General features: G+C 37.8%; 1 protein-coding gene across 2 annotated transcripts in view; it reads left to right on the plus strand.

Moving 5' to 3' along the window:
• WDFY4 (WDFY family member 4) overlaps positions 1–18,131 on the plus strand; it is a 296,192-nt gene that overhangs the window by 164,891 nt on the left and 113,170 nt on the right. For both annotated transcript variants that reach the window (XM_027595872.2, XM_027595873.2), the window contains exon 40: positions 13,847–13,924. In XM_027595872.2, the coding sequence (XP_027451673.2) occupies positions 13,847–13,924 (78 nt within the window). The remainder of the gene's footprint in view (positions 1–13,846; positions 13,925–18,131) is intronic.

Raw genomic sequence — 18,131 nt, forward strand, 5'->3', positions numbered from 1 at the left:
TTCTGACATCCTTTTGAAAATGTGAATATATCAAAAACCTGGTTCCATATCATTAAATCTTTTTTGACACCTGGGCTGCAGTAAAGACATCTGGCCAGAGTGGCAAAAGGAAGCTGAAATCCAGCCTTTGTTCCACTATTCAAGTCATCCATCCAGGCCTGGAACAGTGTCTGCCCAAAGGGGACACAAAGGTGTGATGTGGGCTAGTGGTGGTCCTTTGGGAGAGCATGATTTATGGTGACTGCCTAATACTCTCTCATTGAGGATAAGCCATTCTTCCATGTGTTGATATTTATGTTGTGTCATTTTGTGCTACTATAAATAGGATGGTAGAAAATCTTGTCAGTGCCTATTCGTGTACGTATCTTAATAGTTTGCAAGAAATTACTAGCAATGAAAATGATGAGGATTCAAAAGAGATGTGCAGCATATCAGCCCTCAGTAGATACAGCCCAGGTGAAGAGTTTAGTCCCAGACCCAGCATGTGTGGTGCTCGGCTGGAGAGCCCAGGACCTCTAACTGTAATCTTGGCCCCAAGTTCCTGAACAGGGTCTGAGGGGCTGCCTTCAGATTTTGGCCTTCCTTGTGTTTGAGAGGCCACACAGCTGTGATTACAAGGCTAATGATGCTTCAAACAGACAAGTGTAACGACCGTCATCAGTGGACAGCGGGTACTTCCTGTGAGGCACTGTGGCCAGGAGGATCACCAGCAGCTGGCCAGCCCCAGGGGTGCCCTGGCAAAGGTGGACCCCACCAAGCTGAGGTCAGCTCACTTACAGGTGACTCTCCAATAGGATGTGCCCCATGCCCCATTCCAAGATCTGGTCTGGATCCTGTAGCCAAACCCTTCCCTAAGGAGACAGAGGGAGGGCAGGGGGCACAGGCTCTAAACCAGATCTGCATCCCTCTCAAATCTCCAGATGGCCTTCTGAGGCCCTTTGTTCTACTTCAGAGGTTCCCAAGCTCTTTAACACACAGGCAGTTGCTAAGCAAAGGCTATTTAGTTCCAGTAAGCGATGCAGAGCTCTGCTCTGAATTTGTCCCTGATCGACATACCACATCCACGGCTGCCCAGGCAGATGGGCCTCTGCCCTGGAACCGACCCAAATCGCCCACCTCCTGTCTCCACATCCTGAGCATGACAACTTTCCAGAGCATGAAATGTCTCACAGGCCAAAAAGAAAGTAACATTTGCCTAGCACTGTGGAGACATACAGGAGTGGAAATGCGAGTCAGGGAGACACACATGATAGCAGCATCCAGGAAGTCATCTTCCAGTGCTGCACTTCCTTGGAGTGTTTCGTTGGAGTCCCTTACCCTTTTACTCTTCTGTAAAATGGGAACAATCACAATACAGATTTGTCAGAAGACTAAACATTAAATGTGATAATGCATATGGAAACTTCTTTGTCAGGTGTAAAGTGCTAGGTCCTTCTTTTCACCTCTGAGCATGAGGAGCCTCTTCCTTCCCAACTGTTGAGTTCAACCTCTGTTGGGCTGCCAATCCTATCCTTTCTCACTTATCTGGAGAACCTGTACCATCAGGGACATTTTCCTTTGCTTTTCAACATTCTCTCACCTACTGCCAAGCTCCCCGCAGCCTGGTAATACATTTGAGTCATGTTCTTCCCCTTTTATCGTGTGACTCTGCTCCGCCTGTTTCTCTTTTTCATGAGTCAAGTTTCTTGAATGAGTTGCTCTATACTCCTTCTACTCCACTGTCTTAACTCCACATTTCTAGCTGACTCGTTGCTGTCTCATCATTCCTCTGAAATAACTCACAGAAGTTACCAACGACCAATTCTGTAGACACATCCCATGGACATTTTCAGGCCTCATCTTACAGGACTTCTCTGGTACATTCACTATGGTTACATGGCCCTTGGCTTCCATGACATCTCTTTCTGATTTTTCTTAAACCTCTCTAACCTTTCTCCTCCTGACCTGAACTTCACTAGTGTTTTCTAGGTCTCGTACCTTGTCTCATTGGTTTCCTCTCTGTACTTATTCTCCGTGAGGGAGCTTATCATCTCTCAAGGTTTGCCTAGCCTCTGGTTGCTCATGACTCACAAATATATCAACCTTGGATGTCTCACCTGAGCTTTATTCTAGGGAAGTGCAGCTGTACCTCTAGCACTTGAAATTCAGCAACTCCTCACATCATTTACACTTGCTCTTTCTCTTGTTCTTATGATCACTCTTAATTTTTCTTAGTTTAGTTTATCTATTTTAATTCACTAGGCAAACTGGAAATATTGGAGAAATTCTTACCATCGCATACAATCACCAATTCCTACCGATTTTATGTTTCATAGAGTTCTTGAATTTGACTTTTCCACTTCACTCATTCCACCCCGTGATGCCCCACTGTCATGGTAGTGTCCTAAGAGGGCTCCCTACTTCCAGTCCTGCCTTCATTAAATTCATTTTTCAAACTGCCGTAAGAGTGAGTTATCAAAAATGCTAATGGACCACATCAGACTTCTATTTAAAACCCTCCTTTAAGATACCGCTAAAGCAACGTCTCAACCACAGAGCCTTCTCTGAACATGATTCGGGACAAGGTCCCCTCTTCTGTGTGCTTACTAGGTCCTGTGTTACCATGTCCCATGCAGAGCGCTGGCTCAACATTGGCCATGGCAGCTCATAACCATCCTTCTCTTCCATTAAACTCCATAAAACCAGATATGAGGTTCATCTTTGTACTCCAGTGCCTGGAAAATAGTAGGTGAACAATGAATATTTTCTGAACTTAACAATAGAGAGCAAATTTGAAATTAGAAATGAAGTATCTGAGCAAGGATGTAAACAACCCTGGGCTATAGCTATTGTAGATGGGATATTTATTTGAAGAGGAAAGCTGATTTATAACTTAGCTCATACAGCATTGTATCTAATTGTGAAGTTTGAGGAGACCATCTAGGTCAACTGTTTGCAGCTGATCTTATCCATGACCTACCCACAAATAGTTTCTTTGGGTGACCCTTTTCAGTTTACAAAGTACTTTCAGCCTACAGTCTCATCCTCTCTTCATAACATCTCTTCAGAATAGTCAAAGGAGGTACCGTGAACCTCATCTTATACATGGTAAATCAGATTGCAAAAACTTTAAGTGGGTTTGCCCATGTACTGTGGCTAGTAAGGGTCAAGAACCAAAGTCCCTGGACTTCTACTCTTTCTACCTCCCATTCTCTCATTTAGCAACACTGAGCAACATGGAAATCTGGATATCTTTTCATATGCCTTCCTGAAGTCTGCCTGCCTGAAACTCCCTTGCTGGTCCCACTTAATTCTCTGGGGCCATCCACACAAGGCCCGCCCCTTTTTGGCAAGATAGCACATGTGCTATTTGATGGGAGCTGCTTTGTGTCCAAGTGTTCCCCAAGAGTTCTCTTCTCCTGCTGCATGTCTCCAAGGCATCATATTAGAAAGAAGTCTGGGCTTTTGCCTTAGATGTAAAATTAGTCAAATTTGTCAGCATTTTATGTCAGTTGTGATGCTCATAAGGATTGCTTTACTTATAAATGTGTACAAACATGTGTAAACAGCAATAATAAAGAAAATTTTGCCAAAAAAAAAAGGAAATAAAAGAAAACAGAGGACTCATCTATTCCCATACTCCAAAACTGTAACTGGGGTTTTAAAATTGTATTGTTTTCATATTTTTGAGTCTTTGCTGATAAACATTTTTTTATCTTATCGAAATACAATATACATAGAAGAAAGTGTTCAAATCACAAATACACAGATTTAAGAATTTTAACAGAGTGAACATGTGACCAGTGCCCAGATAAAAAAAATGCAGCAGTAATGGCAACCCAGAAGCACTCCCAAACCACGTCCCGTCTTAATCACTAGTCCTCTCTTTCCCCAAAGTAGGGATTATTCTGGCATCTAATATTGTACATTAGTTTTTCACCTTGTTACTTTTTTGTAAATGAAATAACACAGTATATATGCTTTTCTCTGGCTTATTTCACTCCACACTATGTTTGTGCAATTTATCTACATCATTGCATGAAGTAGTAATTCATTCATTTTCATAGTGTTAGCACAGTAATTCTCAGGACCTGTTTACCCTCTTAAAAATGATTGAGGACTCCAAAAAGCTTTTGATTATGTCGACTGTATCTATTGATATTTATCACATTAGAAATTAAAACAAAATTTAAAAAAGTAGTGCCTTTATTAATTCATTTAAAAATAACAGTAATAAACCCATTATATTTAAACATAAATAACACTTTTAATGAATACCTTTATTTTTCAAAACAAAAAATTTTAAAAGAATAGTATTGTTTTATATTTTTGCAAGTCTCTTTAATAACTATTTGGCTTAGTAACAAGACAGCTGGTTTCCTGTATCTGCTTCTTTACTCAGTCAGTTGTACTATTTTTTTTTTTTGGTTGAAATATATGAAGAAAATCTAGCCCCTTGAAGATACATAGTTAGAAAAGAAAGGAGCATTTTAATAGCCTTTTCAGAAAATTGTAGACATTCTTTGATACTACACCAAAACTCAACAAGTAGTAGTTTCTGAAGGGTTAGTTGAAACATTTATCAGTGAAATTTTTGTCCTCTGTTACATTAAAATGTATTGATCTATTTTGAACTTTGAATGGATATTTTAACTCATACATGATTTTGTAACATGCATCCTAACAGGCTTTGGGAATATTGGCTCCCTGAGTTATGTAGATCTCCCTAATGTTGACATGCTTCCTTGTGCAACATGATAAAAACCATGTCACCATCAATCTTATAAGAAAAACTTTTAGCTACTGGGAAACTGTTAAGTTCAAAGAGGCAGATACATGTTTTCCAACATTCTAATATTTAAGATTTGAAAACTAAATTTTATCTTTGGCAGCAAATAGTGTCAGATTGCTTTATTTGAGATGACAGTTTTACTTTGTTTATTTTCAAGAAAATATCTGCCAAACATTCAAGTCTTAATAACTGCAATTTTGTCTTTGAGTTATTCTTTCAAATAAAAACGAGGTTCTGTGACAAAAGCAGCTATTTTAGCTTCTAACTCTAACAATTGCATAGTGCTTTCTCTTAAAGCAACTATCGTGTTTTTTGGTATTCAGAAGAAGTGCTTTATGCATACTTCCATTTTATCACACAGACTATTAAAAAAGTGTATTAAAAAGTTAGATTTAATAAAATTAATAATTTCTACTGTTTTATCAATGACATTCTTATGTGAGGATTTTTTCCTGCTATGAGTTCCTAGTGATGAGGAATACACACAGTGATTATTCTACAGTTGTTGCCAACCCCTTGGTTTAGATTATGATACTAGTTTTACTCACCTTTGCTTTTGGGTGATCAATGCAAAAGTGAACACAGTGAAAAAAAAAAAAAGGCAAACATGTCCCAGTGTTTTGAAAGTAGCTTTTACTTCACAGAGTCCCTGAAAGGGTTTCAGGAACCTCCAGGATTTATGGACCACTTTAAGAACCATTACTGTAGGATATTCAATATATAAATATAACATAATTTATGTATCCAGTCTATTACTGATGGACATTTGCATCGTTCCCAGACTACTCAAATACTGAATAGTACTGACTAGTACTGAATAGGGACTATTTCAAACACTGTTGTTATGAACATTGTTTTAAATGCCTTTAGGAATACATGTGTATGAATCTCTGTTGGGTATATATCCAGGAATGAAATTTCTAACTCCTTGAGTATGCATATATTCACTTTTTAAGATGCTAACAAACAATGTTCTAAAATGGTTGTACCAGTATAACAGTGTAAGAGAGTTCATTTGCTCCATATCATAATCAAAATATGATATTAGCCTATTTGAATTTTGAATATTCTCATTGTGGTTTTAGTTTATGTTCCCCAGATGACAAATGATTTGACCATATTCTCATATGTCTGTTGGCCAGTAGGACAGCTTTTATTTATTTTTTTAAGATTTATTTTATTTATTTATCAAAGAGAAAGAGAAAGAGTGCAAGCTGGGGGAGCAGCAGGCATAGGGAGAAGCAGGCTCCCCGCTGAACAGGGAGCCCAATGCGGGACTCAATCCCAGGACCCTGAGATCATGACCCGAGCCAGAGGCAGACGCTTAACCGACTGAGCCACCTAGGCGTCCCTAGCACATCTTTTAAAATTAAATGTCCATTCAATTTTTTCTTTTTAAAAATTTCTATTGAGTATTTCTGGGGTTTCTTCCTTATTGATTTATAGCAGTTTTTAATATATTCTGGACATGAGTATTTTTTTTTTTAGAATGGTAAAGATAAAGCCCTCAATGACTTTTTTAAGCTAAACTTTATCCTGAGAATTGTAGATTTATATGCAGTTATAAGAGATAATCCAAGGTGCCTGGGTGGCTCAAATTGTATTACCACAATTTGATTTGGGTTGATTTTAGCTCAGGTCATGATCTCAGGGTTGTGAGATCAAGCCCAGTGTCAGGATTCACATTGAGCTTGGAGCCTGCTTAAGATTCTCTTCCTCTCCTTCTGTCCTTCTCTGGCTTGTGCATGCTCTCTCTCTCTCTCTCAAGAGGAAAGGAAAAAAGAGAAAGAAAGAAAGAAAAAGAAAGAAAGAAAGAAGAAAGAAAAGAAAGGAAAGAAAGAAAGAAAGAAAGAGAAAGAAAAAAGAAAGAAAGAAAGAAAGAAAGAAAGAAAGAAAGAAAGAAAGAAAGAAAGAAAGAAAGAAAGAAAAGAGAAAAGAAAAAAGAAAAAAGAAAAGAAAGAAAAGAGATACCATATACCATTCACCCATCTCCCCCAATGGTATCATCTTGCAAAACTGCAGTAAATACCACAACCAGGAACATTTCAATCACCACAGGAATCCTTCATGTTGCCCTGTGATGGCCATTCTCACTACCTTTCCCCCTATTCCCATAACCGCTTATAACCATTAACATGTTTTCCATTTTTATAGTTGTATCATTTCAAAATATTATTTAAATGGGACCATACAGTCTCTGACCTTTTGGGATTGTCTTTTCACACTCAGCATAATTCTTTGCAGATTCATCCAGGTTGTTGTTGCATGTATCAACAACCAACAATTCATCCTTTTCATTGTTGTGTTCCATGGTATGGATGCATCACAATATGTTTAACCACTTGCCTGTTGAAGGACATCTGGGTTGTTTCCAGTATTTGTCTATTATGAATAAAGCTGCTATAAACATTTATGTATTGCTTTTCAGTTTTCATGTGAGTATAAGTTTTCATTTCATTGGGATAAATCCCCAGGGGCACAACTGCTGAGTCATATGGTAGTTGCAAAGGTTTTGAAAAACACTACTGACCTGTTTTCCAGAGTGGCTGTATCGTACATTCTTACCAACAGTACATGAAGGTTCTAACTTCTCTGCATCCTCATAGCATTTGGTGTTATTACCTTTTAATCTTAGCAATTTGGATAGGTGTATATTGATATCTCACTACGGTTTCGTGGTTTTTTTTAAAATTTCAATTCAATTAATTAACATATAGTATATATTATTAGTTTCAGAGGTAGAGTTCAGTGATTCATCAGCTGTATATAACACCCAGTGCTCATTACATCACGCGCCCTCTTTAATGCCCATCAACCTGTTACCCCATCCTCCCCACTCCCCTCTCTCACTATGGTTTTAATTTTCATTTTCCTAATGGATGATGATGTAGAACGTGTTTTCATGTGCCTAGTTGTCATCTGTATATTCTCTAGTGAAATGTCTATTCATGTCTCTGCACATATTATAATGGATTTTTGGATATGGTGTGATATAGGGGTCCAATTTCATTCTTCTGCATGTAGATATCCAGTTTTAACAACACCATTTATTGACACACAAGACACACCACCTCCCCATTGTGTATTTTTGGCACTCTTGTTGGAGATCAATTGACTATAGATGCATGGATTTATTTCTGGGTCTCTATTCTGTTCCATTGGTTTATGTGTCTGTTTATGTCAATACTATACTGTTTTATTAATGTAGTTTTGTAATATATTTTGAAGTCAGAAAATGTGGTGCCTCTGCTTTTGTTCTTCATATTCAATATTGCTTTGACTATTCAGGGTCTTTGTGATTCCCTATGAACTTGAGGATGGCTTTTTCTATTTCTGTAAAGAATGCCATTAGGATTTTGATAGAGATTAATTGAGTCATAAATCACTTTAGGTAATATGGACATTTTAACAGTATTAATTATTTTAATCCATGAATAAGGGATATGTTTTCATTTATGTGTCTTCTTTAATTTCCTTCATTAGTGTTTTATAATGTTTAGTGTACAAGTCTTTTAACTCTTTGGTTACATTTATTTTATTTTACTCTTTTTGTTGTTATTGTGATTGGGATTATTTTTTTAATTTCCTTTTCAGATAGTTTGTTGTTTGCATATAGAACATAATTGAATTCTGTATGTTGTATATGCTACAACTTTACTGAATTCATTTATTAGTTCTTTTTCTTTAACATATAATGCATTATTTGTTTCAGGGGTACAGGTCTGTGATTCATCAGTCTTATACAATTCACAGAGCTCACCATAGTACATACCCTCCCCAGTGTTCATCACCCAGCCACCCCATCCCTTCCCATCTCCCTCCCCTCCAGCAACCCTCAGTTTGTTTACTGAGATTAAGAGTCTCTTACGGTTTCTCTCCCTCTCTGGTTTCATCTTGTTTCATTTTTCCCTCCCTTCCTCTATGATCCTCTGTCCTGTTTCTCAAAATCCTCATATCAGTGAGATCATATGATATTTATCTTTCTCTAATTGACTTATTTCACTTAGCATAATACCCTCTAGTTCCATCCACGTCATTGTAAATGTCAAGATTTCATTTTTTGATGGCTGCATAATATTCCATTGTGTGTGTGTGTGTGTGTGTGTGTGTGTGTGTGTGTGTGTGTACCACATTTATTAGTTCTAACATGTTGTTTTGTTTTTGTTTTTTTGGTTGAGTCTGTAGGGTTTTCTACATATATGATTATATCATCTGCGGACAGAGATAATTTTACTTCTTCCTTTCTGATTTGGATGTCTTTTATTTCTTTTTCTTATTTAATTACTCTGGGTAGGACTTCCAGTACTACGTTGAATAGAAGTGGTGAGAGTAGACATCCTTGCTTTCTGCTGGATCTTAGAGGGAAAGCTTTCAGTTTTCCTCATTGATTATGATGTTAGTTGTGGGTTTTTCATATATGGCCTTTATTGTGTTGAGGTAAATTCCTGCTATACTTCTTTTGTTGAGAGTTTTTATCATGAGTAAATGTTGAACTTTGTCAGATGCTTTCTCTGTGTCTTTTGAGGTGATTATGTGTGTTTGTGTGTGTGTGTTTTTCATTCTGTTAATATGGTGTATTTCATTGGTTGATTTCCAGATGTTGAATCATCCTTGCATCCTAGGGAAAAATCCCTCTTGGTCATGGTGTATTATTCTTGTAATATGCTATTGAATTCTGTCTGCTAGTATTTTGTTGAGGATTTTTGCATCTATGTTCATCAGGAATATTGGCCTATGGTGTTCTTTTTTTCTGATGTCTGCCTGGCTTTGGTATCAAGATGATGCCACGCTCATAAAATGAGTTTGGAAGTGTTCCCTTTTCTATTTTTCTTTTTTTTTTTTAATTTAAGAAGGATTGGTATTAATTTTGTGGGGGTACATTATGCTTTTGTATATTGCTGATTTCAATTGAAATTTTTTCTTAAATTTTCTCTCCCATCCTCTAACTACTATTTATGCTCAGGCCTGAAATTTTCTTTGTGGGAAGAGTTTTATTTATAGATTTAATTTCTATCATAGATATTGCACAATTCAGACTTTCTATTTCTTTTTTGTATCAATTTTGGTAAGTTATATTTTCCTGGAAGTGTGTCTAGTTCATCCAAATTTCAAATGTATTAGCATAAAATTATTCATAATGATTCTTTAAATGTTTGTAGAATCTAGAATGATGTCTCATTTTCTCATTCCTGCTCCTGGTAATTTTTGCCTGTTTCCTTTTTTTTTAATCAGACTTTCTGGGGAGATTTTAAATGTATTTTCCTTGGGTTTAAATTTTTTTTCAAATTTCTTGATATATATGGTTAATTTACATGCTTATTTTTTCTAATAATACCATAGATGATCACATATATTCCCACAAAAAAGTTTTAGCTCTATCATACATGCTTCATTATGTCATATTTTCATTTTAATTTAGGCTAAAGTATTTTCTAACTTCCATTTTGATTTCTTCTTTGACCCATGGGTTATTTAAAATATTATTGCTTAATTTTTAAATTTTGGGGGAATTAAAAATATATTTGCTTGTGGCTTAATCCCACTATGTTCAGGAGCATTGGGTGTTATACACAAACAATGAATCATGGAACACTGCATCAAAAACTAATGATGTACTGTATGGTGACTAACTAACTACCTAAATAAATAAATAAATAAAATTTTTTTAAAGTATATTCTGTGTAATTTCAGTCATTTGAAATTGTTTTACATTTGCTTTATGATCCAACCTATGGCAGGTTTCAGTAGTGATTCCATTTGTGTATTCTGTATTATTTGATCTTCTGCATTTTTTAAAACAATTGATTAAATCAGGTTTGCTTATTATATTCTTTAAATATTCTATATCTCTGTTTTTCTTGTCAACTTATTCTATTAGTTACTGAGAGATGAGTTAACATCTTCCTGTATGATTGTAGACTTGTTCATTTCTCCTTTTAGTTCTGTTGTTCTATATATTACATATTTTGAAGCTATGTTATTAGACGTTTCACATTTAGAACTTATACTTTCATAGTGTATTTATTCTTTATTGTTATGAAACATCCGTCTTTGTGCCTAGTAACAATTCTTGCTTTAAAGACTACTTCAAGTGGCAGCTCAAGCATTCATCAACAGATGAATGGATAAAGAAGATGGGGTATGGGGTATGGCATATATATATATATATATATATATATATATATATATATATATGCACAATGGGATTTTACTCAGCCATCAAAAAGAAGATAGCAGGAAGGGAAAAATGAAGGGGGGGAATCAGAGGGGGAGACAAACCATGAGAGACTAAGGACTCTGAGAAACAAACTGAGGGTTCTAGAGGGGAGGGAGGTGGGGGGATAAAAAAAAAGAATGAAAAAAAAAAAAGACTACTTCAAGTGACATTTATATAGCTTTACCAGATTTCTTTTGGTTAGTGTTTCTCCAGTTTATTTTTTTTACCATCTTTTCACTTTCAACCCTTTGTGTCCTTATTTTCAAGGAATGTCTCTTGTAAGTAGCATTTACTTAGGTTTTACTTTTTGATACAATGTGACTCTGTTCACCTTTTATTTGGAGCATTTAGTCTATTTAAATTTAATGTAATTAATGACAATTTTAGTTTAAGTCCATCTTATTTAAAATTTTTTGTTTTTATATCTGTTAGTTATTCCTTTTTTTCTCTTTCAACATATTATCAACTACTTTAAGTTATTGTCCTTCCCTTCTATTAGCTGAAAGTCACATATTCTTTTATTTTGTTTTTAGTTGTTACCCTAGAAATTATAGCAGCATGCACATTTGCTTTATTAGAGTCTAATGTAAATTAGATCCTTCTTCCAAATTCTTTTTTTTTTGTATCAGCCTTTAGAGATTATTTTTATTTTTTATTTTTTTTTTGTTATTATGTTATGTTAATCACCATACATTACATCATTAGTTTTTGGTGTGGTGTTCCATGATTCGTTGTTTGCATATAACACCCAGTGCTCCACGCAGAACGTGCTCTCTTTAATACCCATCACCAGGCTAACCCAACCCCCCACGCCCTCCCCTCTAGAACCCTCAGTTTGTTTCTCAGAGTCCATAGTCTCTCCTGGTTCGTCTCCCCCTCCAATTTCCCCCCCTTCATTCTTAATTGAAGAAACTTAGGGCACTATTTCGTTTACTCTGCCCATCTTCTGTTACTTTTTCATATATTTTAATTCTTCATTTTTCAAATCCCATTTTCAAATCCCATTATTATTCCTATAGTATTTTCCAACAGCCAATATTTATTTAGATATATTAATATACTTACCATTTCCATAGTCTTTCATTCATTGCAAAGATTCAGACTTCAATATGGAATTATTTTCATTCTACCTAAAAAGCTCCTTCAGTGTTTCACTTGGTAGAGTTCCACTGGTGACACATTCAGTGTCACCTGAAAATGTTTTAGTTTGTCTTTATTTTTGAAAGATATTTTCACTGGGTAGAAATTGAGTTTATCAGGGTTTTCTTTTTTCAGGAATTGAAAATGTTTCATTGTTTCAATGCCTCTAATTCTTACTGTCACTTCTTAAAGAAATAATATAATGTTTTTTCTGTCTTTTTGAATATTTTTTGTCTTTTTTTGCAGTTTCATTGTGATGGGTTTATGTGTGGTTTTCTTACATATTTCTTACTTCAGGATTATAGAATTTCTCAAATCTGGATCAATGCCTTTCATCTATTTGGGAAGATTCTCATTAACTTTTCAGATATTGCTTCTGATCCATTTTATCTCCTCTCCTTTTGAGACACCAATCCACATATGCTAGATGCTTTGTCTATTATATATGTATCTAACTGTATTTATCTCTTAAATATTTTCCATATTTTTAAATATTTTCCATATTTTTATCTCATCATATTTAGCAAGAATATTTCTTCAAGTTCACTTACCCTCTGTTCAGGTGTATCCACTCTGCTGTTGAACTTACCTATGGAGTTTCTGATTTCAATTAGTTCATTTCACAGATTTAGAATTTTTATCTGGTTATTTTTCATAGATTCCATATCTCTTGCAAAAGTCTCATATTGCATTTTTTTGGACCGTATTACTTGTATTATTTTAAGGTCCATGTGTGATAACTCTAATACCTGGATACATGTGGGTATTTTTTGTTATCTGCTTTTCTCTTGGCCCTTTTTATGGGCCCTTTTGGTAATTTCTGCTTGACCACTGAACGTTTCGTATGAAAATTCTCCATTTGATCTTTCTCCAGAAAGGAGAAGGCATGTATTTGGAGTGGGGGCAGATCACCATAGTGTACTCAGAAGCTGAGCTCATTGGAAGTTGGATTTCAGCTTCCTAAGACCTGATCTATTTCCAATTTGCCTTTATTCCTATGGTGCAGCTCCCCAGAAATCCCACTTTAAAACCCATCTCCTGTTGGTTTCTACAAATCACACTGCTTATGAGTCAGCAGCTGCTTACAGAACATCAATGCAGAAAGCTGGGCCTACTTGTCTTTATTCTTCTATTTCTGGACTCTTGGTCCCTTATGGCCTACATGTCTTGGTGAGCCTGAATTCTAATTCTTGTCTTCTTAGCCACCTGAAAGGATCAAAAGCCTGTTAAGCTTCTCTGCTTTTTAGCCATCACTTTCTGCTTGACTTCTCAACTTTTTGTGTTATTTGCAAAATTGCAAATATCTCAGGGGCAAAAAAATCGTAGATATTGGTCATTGGGCACATCTCAGTGAATTTTCCTTATCTCCAAGATCTTGACTCCTGAAGTCTTGGCTCTCTTGGTAGCTCTCTGCTATCTTAAAGCAGATTATTCGAATATGACTTTTCTAGTTATTCTTGGGAGGAAGATTGACCTGTTATAAGCTAGGTCATCATAGCTGGAAGTGGAAGTAACCTGTAGACGTGTGTGTGTGTGTGTGTGTGTGTGTGTGTGTGTGTGATATCAGCATAGGTGAAGTCTGTATTTATGAGGTTGTGATTGATTTGACCAACAAAACTTGTAACTGTTATTTCCCCTGATAATTGGTCAGAGTAGAGAAGTTCTCATCTAAAATCACAACTGTCATTAAGCTGTGACTTGTTTCCTCTCTTTTGCAGGATTTTGTGTCATGTATTGAGAACTACAGAAGAAGAGGGCAGGAACTATATGCATCTTTATACAAAGATCATGTGCAGGTAATAAACAAGCTCTTTTCTCTGCACAGAAGACTGGAATCTATCTTGAATCTGAAATAAAGAATCAGAAAGGCCTTTGGTTTAAATTCTAGTTGGCTAAGTCAATAATTGCTCAGCAGTGATTCAGTTCTCCTTGCATGACTTGTGCAGTGGATTTGGACCCATGCTGTGAGCAGCTGAGGAGACAGGTAGCATGTTTGTCCTCTCATCTACTAATTCATCCACTAGTAAATAGGTGTCAAGAGCCCAGGGTGCCTCAGACTCTGTGCTGTAAGCTAGGGGCACAATTGTACAGAGAACAGACATGGGCCTCACTCTCTGGTAGCTTCACTCTACCTCTATGGAGGGATATAAAATAGCTGCACAAATAAATAGATCATTATTACTTATGATAAGCAAGAGACATGGCAAATAAAGGTACAATGAGAGATTATGATGTGGGGAGAATTTAACTTGGGCAGATCAGAGGCCCCCTCCAAGAAAGTGACCATTAAGTTGAGATCTGAAGGAGGAGGAAGATGGGCTGAAGTATTTTGAGGATGTATTTTTGGCTAAGGGAGGACATGTGGGAAGGTCCTGATCCGGAAAGAGCTGGATGTGGCCAGTTAACTGGAAGAAGAAGTGACTGGGTGACCTGAGCTGGGGACGAACAAGGGTGAAGATGAGGCATGACCAGAGCACATAGGGCTTACTGCCACCTTAGGGCTCTTGCATTTTCTCTGAAATGCAAGGGGTCACCACTCATCAGGGCAGATTTAAATAGTTAAAACACCTCTCTAGGTGTGATTTCTGGACAGTCAGAATAAAGAGCATTGTCTGTCATGCCAATGAGATCTCTGGTTGAGTCTCAGGTCTGCCTCTTCCCATGCGTGCAGTCTGAACCTCAGGGTCCCCATCTCCAAGACGGGATCATACTGCCTAACTGTGAAGATTAAAGAACAAGTGTAGAGCACCCAAAAGTAGCTGGAAGGGAATTCATGTGTGGTTATGGAATGGCCAAGAAATTCATCTTTAGTCAATGTTGTTGTTAACAAAATGTTGTTTAAAAATGGTTGCTAATAATAGAGCACAACATATAGTATTAAAACCTGACTAAATATATTATTTTCTTTATGATTTCTCTGTTCCAAAGACTATGCTAGGTATAGGAAAAGCAGAGATTATAATGCCACTGCTGTGCCTGAAAGATTCTTAAAACTCAGTAGACGGACCGAGAGTAGAGAAATAACCATAAGCAAGGTGATGAAGTCAATACTAGGATGTTCTACTCTAAAGAGAAGAGCAGTAGGGTGTAAGGGACCATGGGCTATGCCTGGAGTGAGGGGCCAAGGAAGGGTGAAACATTGGTGCCCAAATGTCAGGGAAACAAAATAGGCTCTGATCAACTTAAGCCAAGTTACCTGGTCTAATTCTCTCTCTATAAGCTCATTTAGGAGCCCCCACATGGCCCTGGGACTAGGGATTCATGAGATGGGCCGCCTGGGCCCCAGAAACATGCAGGTTAGCAACACAGTCTCTGTGGCTATTCTGTAAGGAGGGGGGCAGTTTATCAGACTTGATGGGGTTGGAAGAGGAGTCTGGGGGACTACAGGACATGCTACTGTCAAAGCGATCACGAGGCATTCTGGTTTCTCTGGCAGCACAGGCTGGTCTTAAACAGACCCTCATTCTGGAGAGGGGCCTCATCCGGGGCATCTCCCCAACCCCAACATTGCTGACTGCACTGCACAGTGGGATGGGTGCCCTGCTGGCTTATTTGCATGTTATCTGTGCCCCTCGGGCAGACCCTTGCATATCCAGTGTCCCGCCATTTGTATTCACTGACTTCTTTCAGGACAAGCAACATGGCTAATAAATTCAATTGTTTTGGGGGGAAATATAAGATGAATTGTTTAGGATTGCATTCTTTATTTATGGACATCCTTGTCACACTTGTTCCATTTCAAGACAGAGGATGTTGTTTGTTTAAACGTCCAAATCAGCATCCAGTCAAGAGTGTGAGCATCTCTCTTCTTATGGTTGGAAGAGCCTGGGTGATTTGCTTATGGCTAGGAGAGATGCGCTGTGTGGTACTTTGTTAAGTTTCTGCTGGAGTTTTTGAGATTGAAAGTTCATGCGGGGAAGAACAGAACCTCAGCAGAGGCTCTGAGCCCAGAAGGAAAGTATCCAGCCTTCTAGAACATTGGCCTGGCTCATTTTCAGCAGCGGGCCTGAATGGGGTTCAGAGAGTACCTGATAAAGCTGTGTCGAGTTTTACTGTTTGAGGTATTTTTGAGAAAATCAGCATTTTGAGGATAATCCATAAGGATACTTTCCAAGTGTTTAAATATTTAAGACAGATTGTTTCAACATTTAAAGGAATGCAGAGGTAATCACCTCTGGCAGAGATAATGGGGTCTGGAGAATCCTCCCTGCTTTTATAAGGGGCAATACATTTTCCCAGTGAAGGCCCCACGCCACTTCCCAAAAAGCCTTGTCCAGATTCTGTAAAGAGATCAGACTTGTGAAACCTGCCATGTTCTTCAAGGACAGCTTCTCCCAAGTGTACTCAATGAGGTCTCCCCAGGAGGGTGGTGCTAGTGAGACTCAGGGATTCTGGCCCCATAGGGCTCACAGTAATAGGTGGTGTAAGATTTCTCTGCCTTGGCATTTTACTCACAACTGAGAGGTCTCTGCAGATGGCAGGAGCCCACAGCATGACAAGGTCACATTACCCAATGCCCTGGAAGTAAATCCAAGCATCATTATATCCCATCATTATATTACCAGTAAATCAGGCAATTCTAATATTCAGTCTCCCCAGTTTCTTGTCACTCCAGAAGTACTGGCAAAAACTGTTTCCTCTCCTCTGGCCCTGCCCAGATTCCCCTTTGCCTTTTCCACATTATATTTGTTCTCTTCCCTGTGGTCCAGCTGCTCTGGTTCTGCTCTGTTGTATGCCCAGACTGTCCTGTTCTTATGGGGAGTCCTTACCATAATGTGCAGAAATGCTTCATTCTTTCTGTGATGTTTTTAAGACATTCCAGGCTTTCCTGGTTAAAGCTCTTTGCGAGAAGTCTTCCATCCCAGAAGTAACCTTTCTTTTAGTATGTGAGAGTATCTGTCGTGCTCTTAGGTTCTCTAGGGGCCAACAGGCTGTTGCCATTTCTTGCTCAGTTTCTGTATATCCATCAAGTGTTTGTCACAGCTCGCTCTTTTTTTTTTAATTTAAATTCAATTAACCAACATATAGTTCATTAGTTTCAGATGGAGAGTTCAGTAATTCATCAGTTGCGTATAACAACCCAGTGTCATTACACCACGTGCCCTCCTTAATGCCCATCACCGAGTTACCCCATCCCATCACCCACCTCCCCTCCAGCAACCCTCAGTTTGTTTACTGTAGGTAAGAGTCTCTCATGGTTTGTCTCCCTTTCTGATTTCTTCCCATTCAATTTTTCCTCCCTTCCCCTATGATCCTCTGCACTGTTTCTTACAGTCCACATGAGTGAAACTATATGATAATTATCTTTCTCTGATTGATTTGTTTCATCCAGCATAATACCCTCCAGTTCCATCCACATGGATGTAAATGGTACGATTTCATCCTTTCTGATGGCTGAGTAATATTCCATTGTATGTATATATGTGTGTGTGTATACACACACACACACACACACACACACACACACACACAGACATATCACATCTTCTTTATCCATTCATCTGTCGATGGACATCTTGGCTCTTTCCAAAGTTTGGCTATTGAAAAAATGCTCAACATCCCTTGGCATCAGGGAAATACAAATCAAAACCAATGAGATACTACCTCACACCAGTCAGAATGGCTAAAATTAACAAGTCAGGAAACAACAAATATTGGCGAGGATGCAGAGAAAGGGGAACCCTCCTACACTGTTGGTGGGAAGGCAAGCTGGTGCAGTCACTCTGGAAAACGGTGTGGAGGTTCCTCAAGAAGTTAAAAATAGAACTACCCTACAACCCAGCAATTGCACTACTGGGTGTTTACCCCAAAGATACAAACGTAGGGATCTGAAGGGGCACCTGCACAACAATGTTCATAGCAGCAGTGTCATAGCTCTTTCAAGTGCAAATATCAGGAACTCAGCTCAAACTGGCTTAGGTAGTAAATGAACTATTATGTCGTACTAAAAAATCTAGGGGAAGCAGTCTTCAAGAAGAGCTGGATCCAGGTACTCAAGCTCTG

The sequence above is a fragment of the Zalophus californianus genome, chromosome 15 (genome assembly GCF_009762305.2).
Source record: "Zalophus californianus isolate mZalCal1 chromosome 15, mZalCal1.pri.v2, whole genome shotgun sequence".
Lineage (NCBI taxonomy): Eukaryota > Metazoa > Chordata > Mammalia > Carnivora > Otariidae > Zalophus > Zalophus californianus.